The 14,707-nt window shown below is 36.2% G+C and overlaps 1 protein-coding gene across 3 annotated transcripts in view; it reads right to left on the reverse strand.

Moving 5' to 3' along the window:
* Positions 1–14,707, reverse strand: part of LOC150079113 (cleavage and polyadenylation specificity factor subunit 5) — a 238,233-nt gene that overhangs the window by 152,744 nt on the left and 70,782 nt on the right. For all 3 annotated transcript variants that reach the window (XM_090383808.1, XM_090383810.1, XM_090383809.1), the window contains 3 exons: positions 13,847–13,910; positions 13,654–13,746; positions 5,821–5,896 (listed from right to left, as the gene is read on the reverse strand). In XM_090383808.1, coding sequence (XP_090239934.1) covers positions 5,821–5,896; positions 13,654–13,746; positions 13,847–13,910 — 233 coding nt within the window. The remainder of the gene's footprint in view (positions 1–5,820; positions 5,897–13,653; positions 13,747–13,846; positions 13,911–14,707) is intronic.

Consider the following 14,707-nt stretch of genomic DNA (forward strand, 5'->3'; position numbering starts at 1 on the left):
ATATTATGATTTTGAAGAAAATATATGAGAGTGCTACCTCCTTTATTAGACTAGACAAAGACAGTAGCAAATTTAAAATCGAGAAAGGAGTTCGACAAGGAGACACAATATCTCCGAAGCTGTTTACTGCTGCCCTTGAGGAAGCTTTCAGAAGATTAGACTGGTCGCAGAAAGGGGTCAATGTGAACAGAGAGTACCTAAACCATTTAAGATTTGCAGATGACATTGTGGTCATAAGCCACGATCCCAAAGAATTAGAGGAAAATCTTAATCAGTTATGCACAGTTAGTTAGGATTTTGGACTAAAGATGAATATGGCTAAAACAAAAGTAATGATGAACAAGTATGCCACAGAAAGGGAAATAATGATTGAAGGAGCAGTAATTGAAAAGGTGGAGTCATATACTTATCTGGGACAAGTTATTAGCTGTAATAATGATAAATGGCTGGAAGTCAAGAGAAGAATAAATTTTGGATGGATAGCATTCAGGAAATATAGTCACATACTGAAGAGTAATATACCAGTGTGTCTGAAACGTAAAATAATGAACCAATGTATACTCCCCACCATGACTTATGGAAGTGAAACTTGGGCACTCACCAAAAGAATGGAAGAGAAGATGAGAACTACACAGCGAAGAATGAAACGAATTATATTGGGAATCAGACTGTTAGATAAGAAGAGAAACACATGGATTAGGCAGCAAACTCAAGTAAAGGACATTCTTATCAAAACTAAAGAACTAAAATGGTCTTGGGCAGGACACATAGCTCGAAGACATGATGACAGATGGACTAAGAAAATAACAGAATGGTATCCAAGAGGAGCTAGAAGAAAACCTGGAAGACAAAGGCGGAGATGGATAGATGAGATTCATGAGTTTGTGGGTAGTAAATGGATGGCCAGCGCTCAAAACTGAAGGAACCGGAAAGTTGCTGGAGAGGCCTGCATCCTGAAGTGGATTGAAAATGGCTGATGATGATGATGTATATATTACAGTGCTATATTTACCGTAATATTTATTTATTAGAAATTTAAGATGTTTAAACCTGTGTTAACAATTTTATTGGTTTTCTAACTTTTTTTTAGTGTTTTACTTACTAGAATGAAAAATTTTTTTTTTTTTTTTTGAGTGCTCTGCCCCATCCCTTTTCCCAATAAGCCCTGTTGTTTTTAATGCTCGAAATACCATAACGTGGAGATTTTCAGGAACACATGTACTGCATTATAGCAGAACTGACTGTAGTTCTTACTACTAAAATTAACCAGTAATAGTTAGTGGTTAACTAATAACCAGTTAATGTTAGTAGTTATTGCTACTAATAATTGATATTAATGTTAATAATTAATGTTAGTAGTAAAAACTATATACTACACACTAGTTTTTAGGAGTATAACTACTAACCATATACTACTGTATACTATAACTACTAATCGTATACACTACTATATAGTATATTAGTAGTTATACTATACAGTATAACTACTAACCATATACTATATATATATATATATATTTTTTTTTTTTTTTTTGGTAGTTGTTGGCGCATAGGCTTCTGTGGCCATAATGCACCTCCCAAGGTTTTTGCAGTACTTTGATCCAAGCCCGAGGCGGAATTCGAACTCGCGACCTTTGGGTTGCTAGGCAGGCACTTTACCCACCCGGCTAGCCATATACTATATACTAAAGGTCTACATGGACCAGGGCTTTGGCCCGCCCGCCCTGCCCCACTCCTCAGGCTGGGTAACACGAACAATGTTCAAGCTTGTATTGGGTACAACTAATCGAAATGAATTGTTATTTCAAACATTTCGGACTATTTCTTACATATATATATTTTTTAAATATTTAGAAAAAATGCATGTTATTTGTCTGCTGACACACAAAGCGTAGAACTTCGTAATCACTTCCTGCTACTGGTTCCTGTACTGTCAGCCCTTTTATGTCATCTGGCTCATAGGTGATGATCAGGTCTAGAATATTCTTTTCCATAATACTTTCCCTGACATGTTGATACAAATAACAATAATCTAGTTGATTTAAAAATTTTGTCCCCCATGACAAGTTTCCTTCGCATTTGCTCCAATCAATTAGAGGCAATTTAAAATCACCCACAATAAGACATTCACGCTTACTTACCCATTCCATTTGCATGTAGAGGCTCTCATCATAATCTCCACAATCACCTGGCCTGCAGATTACTTCCACTCTCATTATACCTTTGCTTCCAACTATCTCACACCATACAGATTCTATAGTAGCATCCAAAATGTCTGAATCTGGGAAAGCCTTTGTCACGATCAGGCTGCTTCTGATAAGAAGTATAACCCCACTACCCCTTTGATCTGCTCTATCCTTCCTATATACATTGTACATACTGTACTTTTTTTTTTTTCCTTTTTTTTTGGTAGTTGTTGGCACATAGGCTTCTGTGACCATAATGCACCTCCCAAGGTTTTTGCAGTACTTTGATCCAAGCCCGAGGCGGGAATTGAACCCGTGACCTTTGGGTTGCCAGGCAGGCACTTTACCCACCCGGCTAGCCAGGTCGGCTACATACTGTACTGAAACTCATCATTCCCTATTTCTGGGTGGCACCACGTTTCCATAAGCCCTATTATGTCAGCATTACTTGTCCTAACCAGCAGTACGAATTCACTCATTTTAATGATGACACTTCTGACGTTACTGTATAAACAATTAAGACTTAGTGTTCTTGTATAGTTAACTACCCTGAAACACCCCTTGAAGTTATTTAAGCTTGCTTCCCTGGCATTAGCTACCCACTCATTTGAAAAGTTTCTGTCCTCAGAATACCTTACTAATATGATCTGTTGCGGTAACAAACAAGAACTCTTGAGATATATGCAAGCATTACTTTGACCAATATCATCAAATAAATGCATATCTATATTAATCTTGTCCCCCCCAAACTAACAGTTTCCCTGAACCTTTAAGGTATCCTCAATGATACTGGCAAAAATCCTTGCACCACCTTCATTTAAATGTATCCAGTCTCTACAAAACAGATTTCTTCTACCTACAAGTTATTTATCTGACAATAGCTATTTCCAGTGGGATCACACCTTTCTGCTATTGAAGGTAGTAGTAGTAGTAGCATGTGATGCAAGAAAGCAAATGTATGAGCTTATGCAGCATCAGCCAAAAAAAAAAAAAAAAAAAAAAAATCACACCATTCCCTCCAAATGCCTGTCCAGTTCCTCCTTAAATTTATTCAACCTATCAACTTCCACAACGACAGATGGAAGTTTGTTCCAGCAATTAACCACCCGCTGGCTAAAGGCAAATTTCCGCACATCTATTCTACATCTGTCTTTTCTGAATTTGAATTTATGCCCCCTTAGATTCGTAATCTGAACAAGTGGAAGGATCCCATCAGAATTCAGCGTGCTCAACCCATTCAAGGCCTTATATACCTCAGATCACCGTGCAGGTGCCTAGTCTCCAGCCACTGCAATTTGCAGAACTTAAGCCTCTCTTGGTAAGAGGATCCCTTCATTCCCCTCACCAATCTTGTTGCCCTTCTCTGTACACACTCAAGTAAATCTACATCCTTCCTAAAATGAGGCCTCCAGACCTGTACGCAGTACTCAAGCCGTGGCCTGACCATTGCCTTATACAGAGGGATAATCACCTCCTTTTCCCTGCTAGCAAAATTCCTATATATCATTGACAAAACCCCATGACCTGCCCTGGCAGCCTGTCTGCATTGCTCAGAAAACTTCATATCTGCCTGCACAATTACTCCCAGGTCTTTTTCATTTTCTACCACCTTAAGTGTAGTACCACACAGTTGGTACGTTTCTCTGGGGTTACTTCTACCCATATGTAGTACTTTGCATTTGTCAAGGTTAAACTTCAGTTGCCACTTCTTAGCCCATATGCCCAAATTATCTAGATCCTGTTGCAGTAGCACACTGCCATTACTGTCATTAACAACCCTGCCAACCTTTGTATCATCTGCAAACTTTGACATTAAGCCTGATATACCTTCATCAATATCATTGATAAATATACAAAACAACAGTGGGCCTAACACCGAACCCTGTGGGACTCCACTAATAACATTAGTCCAAGAAGAGCAGCACCCATTGATTACCACCCTCTGTCTTCTAGCACTTAACCATCCTTTTATCCATTGTAGCAACTTACCCTTAATACCATTCTGCTCCAATTTGTACAATAGTCTTCCATGCGCAACAGTGTCAAAAGCTTTCCTGAAATCCAAATATATGATATCAAAATTATTTTTCGCATCCAGTTCCTTTGTAACCACATCATAATATCCTATCAAATTTGTCAGACAAGACTTTCCCTTAACAAACCCATGCTGTGTCTGAATTATTGCTGCAGTCTTGTCTAGATGATCCTGCAATGCATCTTTAACCAGCGACTCCATTATTTTACCAGGAACAGAAGTTAAACTAACTGGTGTCATTGTGTTGTATTAGTACCACAGAAAAGGTTAAACTGGCAAAGACTGAGTATGAAAAATCACTAAGAGAGCAAAGAACGGTGACATTATTTCCAAACTGGTCAGTGTCACTGAGAATATCGTATGTATCTTACTCTCGGACATAGTAAAGGACACTAACAGTTTACAAGCACAGCTTAAATTTTAGGGAATCATTCAAACAGTGCTGTTTGCCACTTCAAAACGATTAGTTTAACTAATTCAAAATCTGGGTGCTTGGAAATTTTCATGGTGGCAACTCTCCCACCCCTCTTATTTGCTCTTTCATTCCCAATAAAAATTACACCGGGGAAATGAATTATCCATTCTGTGTTAACAAATCTAGAAAAGAAATAATATTTTGAGAAGAAAGAATATAGCCTAAAGTGTGGTAATTTTGAAAGGCATTCCTAGCAATCTGAACAAAACAGCAGAGTGGGGGGGGGGAGAGAAGGACAGAGAGGATATCCCCAATCCACATATCTGGAAATGGCAGTTAGTTAATATCTTGACTGAAGGAAGGGGGATCTCATTCCATTTACCTAAAGTTCTCTTCAGGGTAGGGTTTTCCAGTGTACTAGGAGCCTCCTAGAAAACCCTACCCTGAAGAGAACTTTAGGTAAACTTTAGGCCCCCCCCACACACAGGTTTATCACTAGTGTACCATACACTAGTGTACTAAGAGCAACCTGTGTGTGTAACTGAGGTGTCAAAATGAACATAAGTAAATAGAGGACAAAGAGTATACATCATTACCTGTCTAACATCAATATGAACATTGATGTTTTTTCGAAAAAAACAAAGCCTAGAAAATATAGCCAAAAAAATTAAAAAAAAAAAAAAATGGCTGCAATATTACTGTATAGGCAGAAGCTAGTCCCCTGTCATCTTGAGGTAGTATCTGCTCTGACAATGAGTTTGTATCAACTATATGTAGAACTGATTTGGATTTAATCCAAGTTTATCATTCAACTCTCAGGATTCATACAGATGGTCAGAAGTATGCTGACAGGCTAAAACTACAACATGATGGTTCTTGAGTTGGCTAACTCCTCCCATACGTTCATTTCTGACAGAATCAAAATTTTTTTCAGTTGCTAAAATAAATGTTTAAAGGGAGGAGGTGATTACACTGAAAAGCAGCAAATTCTCATATTTCTGGAATAGACTGTTATGAAGCTATAGTGAAATTGAACTTACTAACTCATCCATTGTACTAATTATGCTTATACAAAAATACTGCTGCTGCATTACTGATAAGACTTGCACTGACTTTGATTAGTATTAAAAATTACCACACAATTATACAAATATCATGCAACACCTTTATTCAAAACAATTTACCTTTTTCTGGAAGTTGTACCAAATATAGCTTTTTATGTTCTTTTGGTTTAGTAATATGGGGTGGAACATAAGGATACTGAAAAAAAAAAAAAAAAAAATTAATACTATTATTTAATACAATAATAATTTATTTAACACAGACACACACATGGCATCTATCACCCAGAAAGCTCAAGCAACTGGCACATTTTAAAATTCCCACATTAAAAAATTAAAAAAAAAGGGTAATTGCACTACCTGCCTGCCCAATAGCAAAAAGAATATGAATTAAATAATTAAAAATTACGAAAATACATTAAATAAAACCAGCATTGTTTAACAAGTAGCAATTTATATTAAAAAATTAATCCGAAACTTTTTGGAAAGTCAGAAAATTACATCAAAATTGAGTACACTAATTGAATTCACTGCTAAATACGGTCGATCTGCCAGCCCGCACTGGACCAGCGTGGCAGATTATGGTCCATTTCCCTCAACATGAATTGTTGAAGAGGCTTCCATCCTGCAGTGGGCTGATAATGGCTGCAGTTTACTTTTACTTTACTTTGTAACTGGGTTGTCAATATTGCAACAGGGTACCTACCCACCCACTGATGATGAAGCAAACCAGCTTTGAAATGGTCAAAGCCGTCTGGGTGTGGTGCCCATCTGAGAATAAATAACAGCAGTCTTCTCTACCGGAGAAGCATTACTTATTCGAAGTAGTGCAATACCTAGGCAACTCGTTGTGAAGGTATTCACAATATGAGATACAGGGGGTATTCATTATCTGAGTCCCTGCAGTTACGAGGATTTGAAAATTAAAGAATTAAAGCTTTTTCACTTGAGAAAATCTTCTTCACGATCGTGCAACAAATGTTAAGAGCAAAGTTAGACATAACTAAATGCTACGACACAGTTTTATCTGAAAAAATACGACAAAAAAAAAAAAAAAAAAAAAAAAGAACAACTCGGGATTCATTCTTTGTTTGTACAATTGAAAAATAGTGTAATTTCAATAAACTTAACTTTACATTGTGCAACATATAATAAAAAAATGTCTAATAAAATAATTTTCTTATTTTTCAGTTCCTTCATTTTTTTACTATGTACAAGTACATAATAAACATTACTATATAATATCTGTGTAGATACACCATGTCTACTCATCCTTCACAACGAATTGCCCATGTATTGCATTACCTCAAATAAGTAACGCTTCACTTGCAATACCAGGGTACCTGCTCACCCACTGATGAAAAGCCAACTAGTTTTGAAACTGTGCCGTCTGGGTGCTGGTGCCCACCGAGAATAAGTAACAATAGTCTTCTCTTTTATTACTTATTCGATGTAGTGCAATACGTGGGCAACTCGTTGTGAAGGATGAGCACAATATGAGATAAAGATGAAATGATGCTTTTCACACTACTATCATAGTTTTTCTTTAAGAGTTATCTATGGTGTATCTACACCGATATTATATAGATATAGAATCTTAACTCTTCAAATATTATGCCTAGTTGCATTTAGTTTTATTTAAATAATAAACATCACGAAAACTGGTCCCCGCTTTAAGTGGATTTTTCTGGAACCAATTATCCTCGAATAACAAAATGATTCATGCATACTACCTGGGTAGTAAAAATGATGGAGATACATTACCCATGTTTAAACAACCTTTTTTCATAAAAGGCTTAGTTACAAGTGTATCAAATGTATTTATATCAGATCTTGGATTTTCAATGATTTTAAATAAATGCAAAACTGATGCAAGGTTTTAGTGATAAAAAGTGTGAAATGGAGTAGTAGCAGTATTAGTAATGGCATCTGATGTAAGAAAGCAAACTTATAAAGCAGCAACCAAAAAAAAAAAAAAAGGGTTTCCCACAACACCTGTCCATTGCCTCAAATAATTTGTCTAGTTCTTCCTTGAATTTATTCAAACTACACACACCAGATCAAAGTTTGTTTCAACAATCAACCACCTGCTGGCTGAAGGAAAACTTCCATACATCTGTCCTGCAACCATCCTTCCTCATGAATTTATGGCCCCATGTTTGTAATCTGAACAAGAGGAAGAATGCTATTAGCACTGAGCTGGCTCAATCCACTTAAAGCCTCAAACACCTCAATATCACCTTGCAGATGCCTAGTCTCTAGATTCTGCAATTCGCAGAACTGAAGCCTTTCATTCCCTTGACTAATCTCATTGCCCTTTTCTGCACCCATTCCAGAGTATTTTTAAAAAATAAAAAATAAAAAAATATATATATACGAGGTCTGTCCAGAAAGTATCCAGCCATTTAATATAAAAAAAAAGTAACTTACCTACGACAATGGGAAAGTTACTTTTGGTAAGGGGAACAAAGGGTTGCTCATACCAAGAAAAGCTTAAGTTCTGCAAATTGCAGCATTTGGAGACAAGCCAACCACCCACCCCAAGGTGATCTGACTGAGGTGTATAAGGCTTTGAATGGTTTGAGCAAGCTCAATACTGATGGGATTCCTGCTCAGATTATGCACTTGATGGAGCATAAATTCAAATTGAGGAAAGACAGTCACAGAATAGATGTGTGGAAATTTGCCTTTAGCCAGTGGGTTGTTGATTGCTGGAACAAACTTCCATCTGTCATTGTGGAAGTTGATAGCTTAAATAAATTCAAGGAAGAACTGGACAAACTTTTGGAGTGAATGGATAGATGAAATGGGAAATATTTTTTTGGAAGATGATGTACAGCAGGCCCTTGTTATAAAGCGGTTCAATTTATGCTGATTTGCTATAATGCTGTTCTTATATCACAACCCGCATCTCACTATAATGCTCTTTTTTACCAGCATACAAATTTAATTTTCGGCATGTTTAACGAAAACGTTTCATCTGATTTAGTCGATAGCTTGATAATGAATAGCAAAACAGCATTAAAACATCTCCCACGCCGACTTGAGAAATTTTCCCACACTTAGTGAAATTTTCTCCCATGCTAATTTAATTGCAGTACAGTGACTTGTTACATAGTGCCGAGATCAACATTTTAAAAAAATTATCAAGTATATTGCTTGTAATATTTTCGTTATAGGCATTTATCCGGAGTCTAGTCATCGTTCAATACACATTGTCTATAAGAGACAGTTTACTCGAACGTTGTATCATAATTAATGCAACACAGTTACATTTTTGAAGAGTTAATAATGGCGGATAAGAATGAAAAAGCAACAACATCTGGAGGTGGTACAAAAACTACAAAGGTAAGAAAAAGACTGAAATTGAAAATTAAATTAGATGTTTTGAAGAGAATCGATTTCGGTCAACAACAATTGGATGTGTGCAATAATTCAGGACTGGCAGGTTTAACTGTAAGAACAATTATAAAAAATAAAGAATTAATTTTAGCAGTGGGAAAGACAGCTGTTCCACTGCAAGCAACTAAATAAGCTATTATTATTGAAATGGAGAGACCTAAATAATTTTATTGAAGATAATATCCAACACATAATTGCGTTAAATTAAATATTATTAAAGAAAAAGCGATTAGCCTATATGATGATCTGAAGAAAACACTTAAAAAAAAACGTGGAACTTTTAAAGCTAGTAATGGCTGGTTCGAAAGATTAAAAATCCGAGGAGAAGCTAACTAGCCTTTATCAAGTGCAGATCAAGAAGGAGCCAAAACTTTAAAAAAAAACCCTTTTTAAAATTATTGAAATACTTCTCATAATTATTGTTATAATAACTGGAATCCACTATACTAATAATTAAAATAATTAGTATACTGGAATACTAGTCGAAATTTTCCAAGGCTTTACATTGATTTCATGCTAATTTTTTAAGAAATGAAAAATCTTGCTGTTTGCAGCAGGGCTGTATGCAGAAATTTGACCTATTAAGGGGGGGGGGGGTTATACACTATTATATTATAAAAATTTATGAGCAGGAACAATGAACATGGACTCATAAGTGATCTAATTATAAATAATGAAAATGAAATTGCCAAAATGATATGCTCTAAACAAAGCCATTTATATTCATTTTGAGTATAAGTTAATTATGTATTTACTAAAATTTGTGTTATTTATTAAGTTAATTATATGAAACACATATGAAAAGTAGTAATCAATAAAAAAACACTGAGGCCAGGTAAATTGATTTCATTTTCCAAATTATTGAAACTGGCTACATTTACTTCTGCAAAGTGGACACCTCCCTTTGACCAAATGGTATCCACTTTAGAGAGGTTTCGAAACTTACTCAGATAAAAAAGGAGGGTAATTTGACTATATTACTTATTGTACCAAGGGAGAGTGGAAGGCCATCGCTATTGTTAAGGATATTCTTTGAATTGTAAAAAAAAAAAAAAAAAAAAAAAAAGTACAGAGCATATCAGCAATTGAGGAATAGCCGAGTGGTCAGGAGCAGGAGTGCAGTAGCACACGCTCTTTGAGTAGACCAGGGTTCAAGCCCCCAACTGCTGAATATAGTCGATCTGCCAACCCGCACTGGACCAGCGTGGCAGATTATGGTCCATTTCCCTCAACATGAATTGTTGAGGCTTCCATCCTGCAGTGGGTTGATAACGGCTGCACTTTACCTTTTTTACTATTTCATATAGGGCTTAGAGGGGAACAGATATTCTGTGTGTTATCAGGCACTCAGTCTAAAACACTGATGGATCCAATATCTTTCTATTACAGAAGATTTAGGAGAAGTCCGGTTGGCCTGCCTCCCTAAAATTCACCCATGCACACCTTCTCGATGGTAAGCCCTGTTAGGTCACTTAGGTGGCAACGAACATGTAGAGTGGTTCTCTTCAAGATGCCTGTGGGTAGTAAATGGATGGCCATTGCACAAAACAGAAGGAACTGGAAAGTTGCTGGAGAGGCCTTCATCCTGATTGAAAATGGCTGATGATGATGATGATGACTATTTCATATTAGAGTGCTGGACGGATGGATGGATAGACAGATATGGAAAGTCAGTTGATGCCAGTTTGGCTCAGGATGGAAAGAGTTGGTGAATCATAAGCTCAAAATCTCGAAGAGTACTCACCAGCGACTTAGACCATTTTGAACCTTGTGTATTATTTCTGTATGAGTGTTCTTGTTTATATTTCAGCATGATCACCAGGTCAGAAGCGTTTACAATAAATCATGAATACAACTGCTAACAATATTTAGCAGTCACAGGCTTGAACCGTGGTTCACTCAAAGAGTGTTTACTAATGCATTCTCATTCCTGACAACTCAGCTATGTCAAGCGTTATGATTTGCATGTAGTGCAAGCTGAAAAACCCAGAATAAATCATGGGGAACCCTCACTCCCTCCACCCGAAATTGACTAACTGCATCCTGGATCAAAGAGGCCTTTAGAAATTCCTCCAGTCATCAGTGGGATTTCAATCCAGACTTCTTTAAACCAGTGGCAAGTGGTGAGACCACTATACTGTCATGGGGGACTCCATTAACAGACCAGAAGTTCTAGACAAGATGTCCTTGATTAGACTAATCAGGTTGGAACAAAGGATATGGCAAAAATAGGGCGAGTTATATAGCCTGATTCCCAGGCTTAATGATAAAAGAAAGTAAGCATTCCCTTTGCGAACACCAATAACTTCCAATGTTTTGTTCCCATTAGTCAAAGGCTATGACATAACAGCCAAATCATTATCAGTTAATGTAATAATGTTCTACTGATTGTGTTTTATTTTATTTAATATACAAAACTTAAGAAACTTTGTTTCTTAAGTTTCGTATATCTAGCTATTCAAGATACAATTATCCCAGTGTTAGATGTGCATGACTGATTTGACACCAACAAGATTTCAGCAATTTGTGTTTCATCTACTTCATTCACATGGCTGAAACTTCGAATAACTGTTGTTGAAAATGTCGTCTTTGAATCTGCTGCAGAAAATTCAAGAAATGTCTCTTAATTATCACACCATCAGGAAAAATTCATGATTCAGTTAAACCTAATTATATGCACATGTTGATTGATATATGTCACGAACAGTTATTAATAGTAAGTTCACTTACTGCTGCACACTTTTCTCCAATTGGTAATGCTCTCTGGCTCTGTGGCATCAATGCATTATCTGGAATTGTTTATGCATGCACTTCATGTTTCATGCAGCAAGTGCTCCTGTTAGTGACATGTTCTCCTCTCATCAAAGTATAAGTTAAAGGGTGCAGTTTTTAAATATGCATTCACCCACCAACAGGTCTAAAGAGAGTTTAATCTTCAAAAATTAAATAAAAATATATGTTTTCACAGTTGTGTTCAGGAAAGATTGAAAATATAGGTGGCATCAAAAAAATGAACAATTCTAAATTATTTTTTGCTGATTTTTCAAATTTTCACATGCACAGAGGAATTTTAAATTTTCCTACAACTGGTGGCAGGTTAAGTACATTTGATAAAACTTTCAATGCAGTGTTCTGTGTTTGCTTCAAATTGAAGTGTCTGCATGTGTTTCTTACCAGATGATGCGATACAAATTATATATTAATAGAAAGTAACTCAATACAACTCTAAAACACATGGCATTAACAGCATGTTAAAGTTATATTAAACAAAATATAACTTAGATAGTAACTACACTGGACTCCCGCTAGTCCGAACTAATTGGGACCGAGCCCTGTTCGGATTAGCAGAATTTCGGATTAGCCGAATAACGTACCCCAGATTTTAAAATGAATAAGGAGTGAGTGACGTTGATAGCTTGAAGTAATGCTTCAGGAAATCACAAGCTACCTTTGATGATGATCATTAAATCAGCGAAGCCGAGAGCGCTTTTAAAAATATGAACATTAACAATCTTTCAGTTCATTACAAAAGTAAAAAAAAAAGCTTGGATGAACGGACAGCTTTTCATTGAGTGGTTTCATAATCGATTTGTCTCAGCAGTGAAACGTTTCAGCAATGAAAATGATTTGCCACCTCGCGCCATTCTCCTCACAGACAATGCGCCATCCCACCCAGACGTTTCCGAGTTTACATCAGAGGATATAAAGGCAGCTTTCTTACCGCCTAATGTAACACCGTTATTACAGCCCATGGACCAGGGGGTGTTACAGTCTATCAAGCTTGCATACAGAAAAAAATATCTTAGGTCCTTGATAGAAGATAACACCAATTCACTTTCTTTACATGAGAAAATGAAACAAGTGAACTTAAAAGATGTTGTATATTGGGTTGCTGAGCTGTGGGAGAGTGTAACCGGTGGCAAAACATAGCATCTTCTAATCGATTTTCATCGTTAAAAGAAATTAACAGAGTTTGTTACTTCTGAAAAATGACTTTTGTTCCTGTTTTGGTGTATAAGTATTGATCTGTAGTTTTAATAGGCCATGTCAAACACTGATTTATTAATTTTGTATTAGTACAGTACTACAATAAAATACAATTTCTTTGTGGAATTCTAAATGTCTTTGTACCATTAATACCATTTAAATTTAACGTATTTAACATATATTTTGCGAACTAAAAATTTTCCTCTCCGCTGACCGAAACGTGTTCGGATTAGGCGGACGTTCGGATTACCGGGGTTCGGATTAGCGGGAGTGCACTGTACTTGGCTAGAATAACTAATAATACTTCAATACTGCTGATTGATATATAAACATACTCAAAATTTTTTGGAGAGAACCTTCAAGAAATTTGACATTTTATACTGTACATTTTTGTAACATAAAATAATAATACCAGACAAACTTGAAATGTCACAGGAACAATGCTACTACCTAAAACACTATGAAGGATTGAGAAAAAGAATTATGACTATCAATTAATTTTATACTATATATAGGTATTCAATGTTTCATAGTATTCGTCTACTTTTAAACTGTATTTGAGTTTACCTGTGGTGGTTCAAAATTTGGTCTCCACCAATTTCCAACAGTATCTTCAACAATCCAATCCTCTTGTTGCACACCATCTTGACGACCCAAAATCTGAATGGAATTAAGATTTTTAGCATTCAAAGGGGTGATAATAGCAGTTATCAATTTCTGTTTTGAAATTTTATTTAATCATGCATAATCAAATACTCACCTCTGTCATTAATCTTTTGAGTCCTTCCACCTCATCTTCTGTAGGTTCTAATTCTCCTCCAGGTCTACAATATATAACAATATCAGTTTTTTTGTTTTTTTTAAATAAAATATCATATTCACAACAGCAGTAATTATTTTAAAAAATTCTGTTATCAAAATGGCTCACTTTGGAACAGAGTACTCCAGTATGCCCATCTTTAAGAGTATAATGTGGCACAAATAAATATTTCTCATTGAGACACTTTACCTGCTCATATACAAATGGAAGATGAATGCTGTAACACTTTTCAGAAAGACTGCATTGTGTGTCAAATGATTTTATGACTGTTAAAGGAATTTGTCTGTTTGAATTTTTCCTGCGCATCAGCAACGTGGCTATAGTGCATCATGCTTATGGTGTAAGATGCAATGGTGAGTCTTACCCAAGGATTTTCGTGATGGTTTTCTTCACAAACATGATACATACTGATGATCTTCAGGAAGGAGAACAATTTCATGATATTTGAACTGTAACTTAAGATTTACACAAGTGTTGTGAACAATGGAGACAGCACCATTTGCTGTTCGTTTACATAGATAGGAGAGTCCACAAGGATTTGCTTGATGCTAAGCAGCAGGTTACATCTGGACACTGAGGGGGAGTTTGTTCCCTCTTAGGCATGGGCAGTATGTGTGTACAGTTTTCAGATGTGTCATAACTTCCTCCTGCCTGTTTGTTCTGAAGCTAGATGACCATAGTTGTAGAGCTGGCTTGACATGCTTTAGTTCATTGTCTCTTTGATCTTCCCAACTTAGTTGCTAATGGTACACAAAATTGCACAATTACACCCAATTATCTGTGCACACAGTCTTGATAAGG

This window comes from Mastigoproctus giganteus, chromosome 10 (assembly GCF_048544385.1).
Source record: "Mastigoproctus giganteus isolate SK-2022 chromosome 10, ASM4854438v1, whole genome shotgun sequence".
Classification (NCBI taxonomy): Eukaryota; Metazoa; Arthropoda; class Arachnida; order Uropygi; family Thelyphonidae; genus Mastigoproctus; species Mastigoproctus giganteus.